At 56.5% G+C, this 11328-nt stretch overlaps 1 protein-coding gene across 1 annotated transcript in view; it reads left to right on the top strand.

Annotated features, from left to right (window-relative positions):
• The first annotated feature begins 1226 nt into the window (after positions 1–1226).
• The window catches only part of ANKRD11 (ankyrin repeat domain 11), a 38525-nt gene continuing 28423 nt past the window's right edge, over positions 1227–11328 (top strand). Inside the window, exons 1-2 of the mRNA XM_086468890.1 lie at positions 1227–1334; positions 9501–9639. Coding sequence (XP_086325016.1) covers positions 1248–1334; positions 9501–9639 — 226 coding nt within the window. The 5' untranslated portion in view covers positions 1227–1247. The remainder of the gene's footprint in view (positions 1335–9500; positions 9640–11328) is intronic.

The raw sequence follows: 11328 nt of genomic DNA, 5'->3' as shown, positions 1-11328 counted from the left end.
TTCGAGGTCCGCGCTGCTTCGTCCCCTGGCCCCGAGCAGGCCGGGAGGGTTTGGCTCCTCTCCTCTCCTCTGTTTTCTTTCTCTCTCCCCGCCCACAGAATTCCCATCTTGTGATGGAGCGCTGCGTGACTTTGTTCCTGGACAATTTCCTGCAATTGTAGCTCTGCAGAAACCCAGCCGCTATTATAAGAAGTTAATGGGTGCAATGTGTGGTGTTGTCAGGTGGCAATTAGCTGGGGAAAGAGTTTTCAAATGGTGCCTGTTTATGCCGTTTCAGCGTAAGTACAACGAGACCTTTGCTGTAGGGATTGATGTGGGTCACTTCTCGGAGATATACTGTTGCACGGATGCTTTTTAGCCTCTGGTCTCAGGAGAGGAGATATTTCTGTTCACCTAAAAAAGGCCTCGCCTGCCTCGGCTCCAGCCGGCGATTCTGATCCCTGTTGCAGCTCATGCTTCGCTGTATTTCAGATGTCAGTTGTCTTTTCAGCCCTGTAACCAGGCAACACATGGCAGGAGCAGGGAGCGCTTTGTTATTCTCCAAATTCTCTTACCTAGGCCAAGGCGCGGCGGCAGCGCCGGTGCCGGGGTGAGGAGGTTGTGGCAAAGCACTCCGGGAACGCCGGGCCCCCGTGGCGGTTTCTGGTCTTGTCTCGTAACAGCAAGGTGTTCAAAAAACGTGTTTTAGAAGTAGGTTCTGTGGTTCAGTGATGTGGCTGTTGGTCCTGCGAGCGTCTGGGAATTCGGCGCGAGAAGCCGGGGGAGCGGGGCTGTCCCTGCCCCGGACACCGACCCGCGGGGTCCGTCCCCGTGTCCCTGCGCTCTGGACGGAGCTGTAGCTGCGAGAAGCTTTATGGGGGCTCGCAGCGATGCTGTAGATGAAGAACAGGAGGGATGTTGCTCTCTGTTTGGGCACGATCCGTTTTAGGCTACCCCTTGCAGGTGAAACAAGTCACGTTTGCTGCTGCAGGTCCCAGCTTGCTTCCCGTGCGGAAGGTGGCAGAAGCCAGCAGCAGTTTTTCCCGCTCTGGTCTGCCCCGTGGCGCATTTGGAGGTGCTCTGCCGTCCTGGCGTTGTGTGGAAGAGCTCGGTGGGGGGTTTCTCCCCAGGGGAAGTGTCTTGCCTTTTTTTCCCCCAGTGGAAAGATCCTTTTGAGATGTCTAACTTCTCTTTTCCTCTCTCTAAACAGACGGTTGATGATGAAGCGATGGCAGCATAAATGAAGATCAAGTAAGGAAGGCAGAACGATGCCCAAGGGTGGGTGTTCTAAAACACCACAGCCAGAAGATTTCTCTCTCAGCAACGACATGGTGGAGAAACAAACGGGGAAAAAGGTAGCGTGTTTGGTTCACTTGCCTTCCTTTAGGGGTGCTGCCCCTTGTGCCTGGTGTCTTCAAGCCGTGGTGGTATTTCATGGGGCAGGAGGTTGCCGTGGGCTGTTATCACTGGAATGAAACCTGCCTGTTGGCCCTCTGCTACCTGGTGGGGTCCACTTTACTTCTCGGTGGCTGCAGTACTTCCCGGGAAGTGCTGCGGCCGCGCAGACCCAACTCGGCCGAGCAATGGGGGGATGTTTTGGGAGAGTCTCTTCTGCGAGTTCTGTGCATTTTTAAGGCTTTCTGCAGCAAGCTGTGGGAGGACCAAGTAATGCAGTGATCTCGCAAGTACGTGCTGTGCGAGGGAGGAGTTTCTCCTCCTCCTCCTCCTCCTCTGGCTGTAAATGCCGCGGCTGTGTCAGACTCGGCTGGTCTTGCTTCACCCAGAAGTCTGGGCTCTGAGCGTGACCTGACCAGGACTCGGCGTGTGAGCTGCTCTGCTGAAATGACTGCTTCTGGGGTTTTATTTGAGGTGTTTGGGTGTTGGCTGGGCTTGAGGTGAGGCTCATACCGAGATGAAATCGGAGTTGTTCATACTTCTCCTCTACATTCCCAAATTCTCGTTTTGCCCCAGACTTAAGCTCTGCCTCCTCTCATTCAGCTTTTTTTCATCCTTCTCAGTTTCAGTAGTTTCCAGTAAATAGTTTTGCAGAAAGCTGGGTACAAATGTTACTTTTAAATGAAAGTTCAAACCTGCATCTACCGTCTTCTACTAAGGAAACAAATACCATCCGCTTTCCTTTCATCTCCTTGCTCCAGTTTCCCAGCAATCCCCCAGGAGTTTTTGCCAGGCCCTGGGAGCTGAAGCCGAGCTTTGTGAGTGCCAGCGAGGCCGTGTCGCTTGCTCTGTCACATCCCCTGCAGTCCCCCCACCTTGGTGATAGTAACTCCTCTTACGATTGAGGTCACGTTGTGGCCAAAATGAGGAAAATGACAAATAACCCAACGGGAAAATCCCAGGCAGAAATTTGGTTATCGAGCACGCTGGTAGCGCCTGCCCCGTTCCCCTCTCTGTGCCGCCGTGCGCGCAGAGGTCGGGTTCAGGAGCCGTGCTGAGAGCAGGAGCATCGCTGGGGCACGGCGGGGGGCTTCTGGGAGCGGGGCAAGGGCTGGGAGCAGGGCTGCTGGAGCTGAGACAGCTGCCCTGTGGCACCGGGAAGATACCAGCGTTTACCCTGGCAAATGAGGCTGAGCCCGGCAGCACGGGATATGTAAATCGGGGGTTTTGTCTGCGCTGTGTAAGGAGCTTAATGTTGGCGCAGGTGCTTCGGGAGGGAGCGGATCAGTTATCATATGAATCGGCTCCCATTTTATTTCATCCACTCGCGGCAGCTTAAAGGCTGCATGTTATTTACAGAGCAGGTTTGTTGAGCGGCGCTAGGGACGCCGGGAACTGGAGTTATCTCCCGCTGGCTAAATAACTAGGACACAAATAATTTTATGCTTCCCATTCAAAGGCGTCAGCGCAGACCTGCGGAGAGTGGTGTGAGTGAGGACGGGGAAGAGCCTTTCTGCTCGCTGGATTCTGGTCTTCCCAACGGAGGAGAGACTTGCAGGCTCTTGTCCCCCCCGGGGACTGAGCTGAGATCCAGCCTAAGTGGCCGAAGGACGTGGTGCAGCAAATCGCCCCGGTTCTAGTGAACTCTGGAGCGTGAGCTGGAGCAGTGACTCAGGGTAAAAGCACTCGCTCGTTAGACCTCCTCCTTCCAGACGCTGTTGTACCTGCCTGTCAACCAAGCCGCTGCTTTTAATTTATCTTGCCTTTGTCAACACTTTCAAAGGCCCGAGCCTGCGACTTGGCACGGGCGTGCTGGCGGCGGCTGGCCGGGGCAGGCAGAGCGCGGCTGCGGCAGAGCCCGAGCCGCGCCGCGCGGAGGGGCCCGCGCCCGCCGGGGCTGCCTGCGGTGCTGCGCAGGGCGAGCGTGGCGCAGCGGTAGCTGCGTTGCCGCTTCAGTGTTTTCCTCTTGATCTCGACAGTTGTTCGACGTTAAAACAGGCTTTACATGTTTGGGCACTGGAGGCGAGCGGCGGTGCAGGGCGCTCGGTGGTCCCGGCGTGGCGGTGAGCCGAGTGCCTCAGGAAAGGTGCGAGTTCGGCGCCGGAACGCGTTACAGCCGGGCTCCCTGGGCGGCTGCTCTTTCTGCAGAGGGCTCGTGCTTTGTGGGAGAGGAGGTGAGCTGCTGCCTTTCAGTTGCAGAGCTAACGATGAGCGGGACCTCCTCCTGGCTCCCCGCTCCGTGCCCTGCCGTGGGAGCGACCGATCGACTAGCGAGACGTCGCTTGTGCTGCTGCAGCCGCGAGAGCGACGTGGTTTGAAGACCGTGTCTCTGTTGCCCTCGATGGCCGATGGCGTTAGATGCCTCATCTGCGTTGCCGCTGCTGAGCGAGGAGCTGTTTTTCCCGGGGTCGGTGGAGGCAGCGGGGCGGCCGGGCGGCCCTGCCAGCCTTATATGGCTGCGCTCAGCCTGCCCGGGGCGGGCGCTCGGCAGCCCCGGAGGCTCCGTCTGGTTGAGTTCAGTCTGAAGGGTTTTGTAAAAATATGCATGCCATATATGAATAATTCTCCTTTCTGGTGTAGACACGCAGATCCCCATACCAGAAGCAGATTACTCATGACTTAGGCTGAGCAGAGCACGAATTATATCAGTTGTCGAAACCATTTCCTGATGTGCCTGGGACCGCTTGCTGCGTGGTTACACCGTGTGCTCAGAGGCTGCGGCAGAGGATTTGTCTCGTTATGGGGAAACGCTCCCGCTTGCGTAGTCTAAATTGCGTTGGGTTGAACCGAACGCCAGGCAGAACTGCGCTTGACCTCTGGTTTTTGCTTGTAGGAGCTAGGAGAGGTTAAAAAAAGCTTTTGCTTTTTCTCTTCCCCCTTCTCCCAATTTCAGAAAGGGGAACAAAGTCCTTATTTCTCAGTTCTTCTTGAAACCTGTTGGACTGTTAGGGCTTTCCTGCGCCGTACGAACGAGGTGTGCGTCCAGCGCAGAGCTGCCAGCCAGGGGGGTGAATCGTGCAGGGGCACCGGGTGACTTAGGTACTGAGGAGCCGACGTTTCGGTGAAGATAAGTCATTGCAGGGTGGGATTTCTTACAGACCTCGATGCCTGAGGCACACGGGAACGGGGCATCAGTTCCAGTGGTCTCCACGCTTACAAATGTCTTATTGCAGCATTGATAAAGACACAAATTCAGACTTTCTGAAACTTGGCGTGCGTGCGTACGTGTTGTACTCTGGGTTTGGAAAGGCTACAGGAGACTCAGGTCTAGGGAATGCTGGGGTTTGGTTCCCACCACGTCCGGTGTGGGTAAAATTGTGTCCATCCCTTTTTGTATCGCAGGGTCAGAGCCCTTCTCCTGCCCCTTCTCTCCCCGCCCCAGCAGAGACCTGTTCAGGAAACGACCCGCTGCCTGTATCAGTGCGGGGAAACTCCCGCTCTCGCAGCGTTTGCTTTTTGCAGCGTGGGTTGTTCTGCCCCCGGCGGGGGCTCGGTGTGCCAGCTTGGCGTGGGGCATCGCCCAGGGGCCTTGGGAGCTCTTGGTCCTTCTTGGGCTTCTCCTCCCAGGCTACCGGCGCTGGTTTTGTTCATCGCCGCTTACTTTTTACTAGCACTGCAACCTGAAATACTTTCGTTTTGGAGAACAAAGGCCTTTGGGGATTTCCATTGCCGGTCGTGCAAGTCTTTGCATAAGCGGCTGGGATGTGAGTCAGGTTTTGTCGGTGTGGAAGTGACGGCACGGCTCCGGCAGGGACAGCGGTTCAGAGTTTGTGTGTGGGCACTGATAGCACGGCCCCGCTGCGTGCGGGCAGAGGGGAGGAGGCGGCTGCAGGTGCACGGCCCATCCCTTAAAGCAAGCTAGAGAGCGGCTCAGCTGCCCATACAGATTTCTGTGCATGGGTTTGTAGGTGGCTCGCCCTTGCAGGGTTTTGCACTGAGGAGAGCTACGTGGTTGGTTTCGCCCCGAGAGCCGCCGTTGGGGCAGTCAGCTGGCCTAGCTGGAGTTCTGCCTGAGGGTGCAAAGTGGCTTTTCTTTGTCTTAGGTCATCAGCGACCCGAGCAGATCGATATCGGGATCTCTCGTGCCGATGAGAGATCTGTGTCGTAAGGAGAAGTCAGCACAGACGCAGTTAAGCGCTCGCAGCCCGTGCGCTGCCTGCGGGGCTCACGTCGCCACCGGGCGCTGCTGGGGGCCAGTCCGCGGTGGGTCTGTGCTCCAAACCGTGACGGCTGGTAGCACCTCGGGAGGCGTCTTTTAGCTGCAGCGACGTCACTCACGGCGGGTTCGGTTATTCGTACAGTAAGTCTTACTAAGAACATAACGTGGCAGCAGGGGATTTTTCCTGAAGTCATGGGCTGCCATCTCCCCTTTGCCAAAGCAGCTTTTATTAGCACCTGTGAAGGACGGGGAGCTTGGTCCTGTTGCTGAGCTCTGGACAGCATCCCCCCTTCCCCAAGCTCCCTCTCTTACCCTCGGCAAGAGCTGTCCCGGCCTTCGAGAGCCCCAAGCCCGCCGCAGATGGTCGTACAAGTTTCTCTGCAACGTCGATTAATTTGGATTTGTTCCTTTTGTGAAACCAAGTTCAAACGAGTCTGAGCTTACTTTAAACGTGAGAAGACCTAAAAATGAAAACAGCTTTTACTCGAGAAAAGGACGGCATTCTTCATTACAAAATTGGAAGTAATTGGGGAAGCAGAGCTTAAAACAGGAAAACGAAAGCGCACGATACTTTCAGGAATTTGACTCTCCGAGCCGCCTTAAGCTCCCTGCGGTGGTTTCAGCGCCAGCTGCCGCAGGCGTCCTCAGCAGGGCGCTGCTTTCCAGGGGGGAGCAGAGGTTGGATCTTCCTTGCTCCAATTAGTATAAAAGGTTATCGTTGGGCTGCTGTACAAATTAATCTTCAAAGCAGCGCCGGGACTGCCGCCGCTGCTTTGGTGCCCTGGTATTTCATTTTGCTCAACTTACTGGCTGAGCAGCTCCGAGCGTTAGGGCGAATGCAAACGAAGCGCTGCCCGAGCGTGCCCGACGCTGGGGTTCACGCAGCCCTTTCCATCGCCGTGCTGGGCTCACCGGCTTGCCTGGGAAGGCTCTTTTCCCTGATTCCTCTGCCCTGTCTCTCCTCCAACACAGAGCTTTTAGCACCGTTGCCATAACTTCCTAGAATAAGTTGCATTTTTACCTCTCCCGCGCTTTTTCTTATTCCTGAGTGTGCAGAGATCCCGTGTGGCATTAATGCAGCAGGCGCCTGAGCTGGCTTGCAGGCGCCGCAGCCCCCCTGCGCCTGCAGGGTCGTGCTTGGGCACCGCAGCAGCCACGTCCGCAGATTTTAGAGAAGGTGTCACCGCTGATCGTTCACTTCTCAGTGGGGTGCAAGAGCAGCGGCGCTGCCAGCTGATGCCCGGAGCTGGGTCGCCTGTGAGGCAGAGGGCTTTTGGGGCAGCAGAGGGCATGACATAGCGGGATTGCTCCAGGTGAAATCTAATTTAACGTTACATACAGTGAAAAAAATGGTGGTTTTTTTGTGTTGAGCACAACTGACCTCTTGTTGGAGCTCTCACCGTGAAACCGGTGTCTGGAAGAAATGCTGGGAGGGTAGGAAATCCCACCGCGGGGTGCCAGGGGCTTGGCCGCATCCTGCCCCACCGCTGCGAGAGTGTCCTGGAGCTGAAACACCGGCTGGGACGGCCTGCTCGAAGGGTCTGGGCGGGGGAGTTGCGGGACGGACAGCGAGCACGGCGGCCGATGCAGGGAAGGGTCATTTTCGAAGCGTCAGCTATGGGTGACCCACCTCGGAGCCTTCGGAAGGCGTCTCTCCCACCGAGGACTGCCGCCGCTCGGGGCTGCCAAGCCTGAGCCGCGGGAGGTGCCAGTGCCCTTTCGGGGCAGGGAGAGGTGCCGGGTTTCACCGGCGCTTCGTGCCTGACCCCGCGGCTCCCCGGCGGTGGAGCAGCCCACCAGGCAGTCCTGGGAGGCGGTCGGTGGTCCCTGGTCTTACGTACACCTCGGAGCCGTTGGGAGCAGCAGCTGGCGGTAGAATTGGCATCATTTGTTATTGCAAACTATTTTTGTTCGAAAAAATAAGACAAAAGCGTTTAGATACGGAATGTTTAAACAAAATGCTGGAGTGTTTATTTTGGCTGTCGTGACTTTGTCCCGTTGCTTTGCTGGCTCCCGTGCCGAGGAAGGACTCTGGGCGGCTGCTCTCGAGCAGGGCTGCCCTCCTTCGGGCTCCGAACGGGCCTTGGCTCCCTCCAACCACGGGATAGGTTTGTTCAGCGTCCTTTCCCAGAAAAAGGGGTTCCCCAACCCATTTCTTAAGTCCCCGCTGGCGCGGCGGGTGAGAGGTGCCGAGCGTACGGGTGCGTGGCCCGCAGGGCTGTCGCGCTGCCCGTGGCGAAGGGGATGTGCAAGCAGAACCCGTCGGTCCGAGCACACGGTTTGTGTTTAATCCGCGGGTGAAGTCTGGTTGCCAGACAGAAACTGGGAAAGAGGAAGGAGCAGTGTACACAGTGACGCCGCCGTCTTGTGACTGCTGGCACAGGAGCCACCTGCCAGGGTGCTGAGTCTGATGCAGACAGCATGACTGGGCTTCTCTAAACAAGGGAATTTCTGTTAGATTTGCTCGTCTGAGTTGCCAGCGATGGTCTTGCATGATTTAATGTATTGAGATTCTTTTATTTAATCTAACTTTACATCTAAAGCTTAGGGTCTAGGTTTTGCTGGGTTATTGAAATCAGATCTGTCACAAAGCTGCTCGTTCTGACCTTGTTTTTAGAGCAGTGGCACAGTGTTCAAACCAGAAGCTCTTGCTTAAAATAATACCATGTCTCATGTACAAAAAACACTACTGCATGACTTCAGTCTGTAGATATTCTCAGCGTACTGAACTCCTGAAGTCTGAGTTACGTACCAGCTCTCGCTGTTCATGTGGAAGATCTTGCCTGTACTTGGTAACTTTGTCTTGCTTGGGATGTTTTTTCGAAATTTCCTCCTGCTGCCCGTACCGAGCCGTCCCCAGCATCGCCTGCTTCCCTCGCTGCGCGTTAAAATCCAGACCAACCCAAATAAACGGGGCACGGGTCTGCCTCTGAGCACGCTCAGCCAGCACCTGCATCGCTTCCTCTGCTTTTATGCACTGTTGGCAGGTTTGTTCTCAAGGTAGCTCCTCCTCTTAAAATCCCGGTAGAAACCTGCACGGGAGAGGGACAGCTGAAGTACCAACCCCTGGGAATGGTGTTTGCACAGACTTGGGACTCACTCAACCCCAAAACACAGATCTGGGGGAGAGCGAGCTCGGCTGGGGCTGCTGCTCCGCTGCTGGACGTGGCTGCTCTCGGACCCTGTGCCCTGCGACGGAGGCAGTTGTGGGAGCGCAGGCAGGGCTGGGGGAGGTTTGAGCTTCTCGCTCCCGGCGGGCGAGGGCTGCCTGTGGGTGTAGGCAGGGCTATGCTGGCCTTTCGGGCACAAATCGTTCCGCTGACTGTACAACGCCAGCCTTCTGAGTGCATTTGGCCGCGGTGCTGATCCTGTGAGCGGTCAGTAATGTCAGCAGACTTACCGGCTGCCAGGATATTCTCCAGAATAACATGTTCTCACGGAAACTCCGACAGTAATGCTGTATGCTCGTGCTGGAAGTACCGCGGGCCCCGAGGAGAAGCCCTCGGCTCCCCGCGTTGAACCGAGGGCTTTGACGCCGGGTTTTGTGTGTTCCCCCCCAGGCGTGCTCTCTGCGCTGCCCCGCATCCCGCTTCTCCTCGGGATCGGGAAAGGCTTCCCGAGTGACGGGGGCGGTTGTGTTCAGAAATCCTCGGGTCCCCCAGCCTGCCTTCCCTCCGGCGCTCGCAGCCGGGCGCATCCCCAGCCGCACGCAAGGCGTCGGCTCCGGTTTTCCCATGAATTGGTTGCAGGTTTGGCACCACGCGGAAGCCAGGGTTGGCCTCACTCTTCACCAGTAACTTTTCTGCCTGGTGAAGGCTGGTTTCTGCAAGGTGCTGAACCCCAAAACTGGAAACCCACGGTAGACAGCAGAGGCCAAGTGCCGCGTGAGGCTGGTGCAGGACGCTGAGGGGTTGGGTGAGCACAGTCTGGGAGAGGCTCTTGTTAATCTGCTCTCTTCTCTTTCTAGGATAAAGATAAAGTTTCTCTAACCAAGACTCCAAAGTTGGACCGGAGCGATGGCGGCAAAGAGGTGAAAGAGCGAGCGACCAAACGGAAGTTGCCTTTCACTGTTGGAACAAATGGAGATCAAAAAGACTCGGATACAGGTACAGAAATGACGTATTCCGCCCTCAAAGCAGGAGCGGTGGGGCTGGTGGGGAGCGCGCGGTATCCCCTGTACAGGCGAGCCGTGCTGAGGCGTCGTGTCCTCGTTCCTGCATTTTGTTATTGAAGGAAGAGGCACGTGGACGAGAGGATAACTGCTGTCCTATGGACGTCCTCTTCGGGAGCTGAGTGCATTAAGGCTCTTGTGTTCGTAGTAGTGTATTTAACTGGACCAGGAGGTAGCTCTGGGGGGAGGCACCCCTTCCTTTGGCCAGTGGTCCCTTCTCCTCCTTTTCTAACTAGTCCAGTTTATGAACTGCAGCTTAGACAAGCCAAGAAGCAGTGCTGGGCCTGCTGCTAAGAACTTGGAAAATAAGAGAATAACGCTGAGTACTCTTTAAAAGAAAAAGAGCTCGCGTGCCTCCGCCTGAAGTAAACCTGATCTGTACGTGTGTGTCTGTGTAAACACATATGCTCACCTCTCTAGCTGTGTTTTGTTGGTTTGGGGCTCAAAACCTTTAGCTGTCTGAAAACTGTCTGAAAACTGAAAAATTATTTCCAACGGGTGCGTGCACCGGCGTTGTCAAACACATGTAACACTGGCGGTCGTTCGGGTGGCCTGGAGGTGTGTGACTTCGGTGATGTGGCCGTGGGGGCCTCTTGGGGTGTTTCGGTCGGCTCTTGGGGGCTGGTGCGGGTGGTCCTCAGGACCGTGAGGACGTCACGGTGACCCGTTCGCCCCTGTTCTCGGGACTGCCAGGGTTGCTTGGGTGGTTGCAGCCTGACTGAGCAACGCGTCCTCAGTACGTGCCTGGTGTCTGGGAAGCGTTGGTGCTGCTGTGGGTGTTTCAGCCCGGCTGTGTCACGGTCGGGCAGGCTACGTCTCGTGGCAGAAGAGCGGCGGGTACACGTGGCTCCCGCATGCCGCGGCCCCACGTAGCTGCAGAGACGCTGAATGGGCTGTTCGGTTTGTAGAGCAGTGGGGAAGAGCTGGTGCAAAGCTTTGGCGTGGAGAAAATAATGCTGCTTGGTTGTTAAGGGGCTTAGCTGTGGCGTTGTGGGCAGAGGGTGGCGTAGGTCCTTTCTGTACGCTTCCAGGAAGTCGGCACTTGGAAATCGTCCTGGTCAGGTAAGGGTCACAAATTGCACAAAGAGCTAAAACGGGCTGAAAGTTGTGAATGTGCTTAAAAACGGTAAAGAAGATGGATTTGCCGTTACCCTCTGGTGAGCGCATGAGGTGGTCTGACGTGGGACGCGGTGCATCAGCCCGCCTGAGCTGTCGGCCGCTCTCCTCTGGTTCTGGGGTGGGGAGGGCAGAGTTTAAAACGTCACGAGTGCCGCCTGGGTCACGCAGCCGCCGCAGCGGTGGGGGCTGTTCCGCAGGCGAGGCCGTGCGGTGGCGTGTCCTGGGGCTGGCCCGGCGTTTCTGTGGGTTTCCGTGAGCCGAGTGGCAATTTTCACCGTTGCTGGACTCCCTGTCTGGAGAGAAGGTTTCAAAAGATGAAGTCATGTTGTTACGTGATGCAGTGATGGCCGTTGGCAGGGATGGAGCGTCGGGTTTGTGTTCGTGGTGTGCTGATGGGCGAGCGCGTCGCAGAAGGAATAAATTAGGGTGTTTTGCAGTTGTGGGAGAAGGGGTGGCCCCTGGCCGTCGGGGAGCAGATGGGGTCACAGCCCGACACGGGTCATCT

This window comes from Leptosomus discolor, chromosome 8 (genome assembly GCF_034619465.1).
Source record: "Leptosomus discolor isolate bLepDis1 chromosome 8, bLepDis1.hap2, whole genome shotgun sequence".
NCBI classification, from domain to species: Eukaryota; Metazoa; Chordata; class Aves; order Leptosomiformes; family Leptosomidae; genus Leptosomus; species Leptosomus discolor.
The sequence above is the reverse complement of the archived record's forward strand: the minus strand, read 5'-3'. Positions and strand labels throughout refer to the sequence as shown.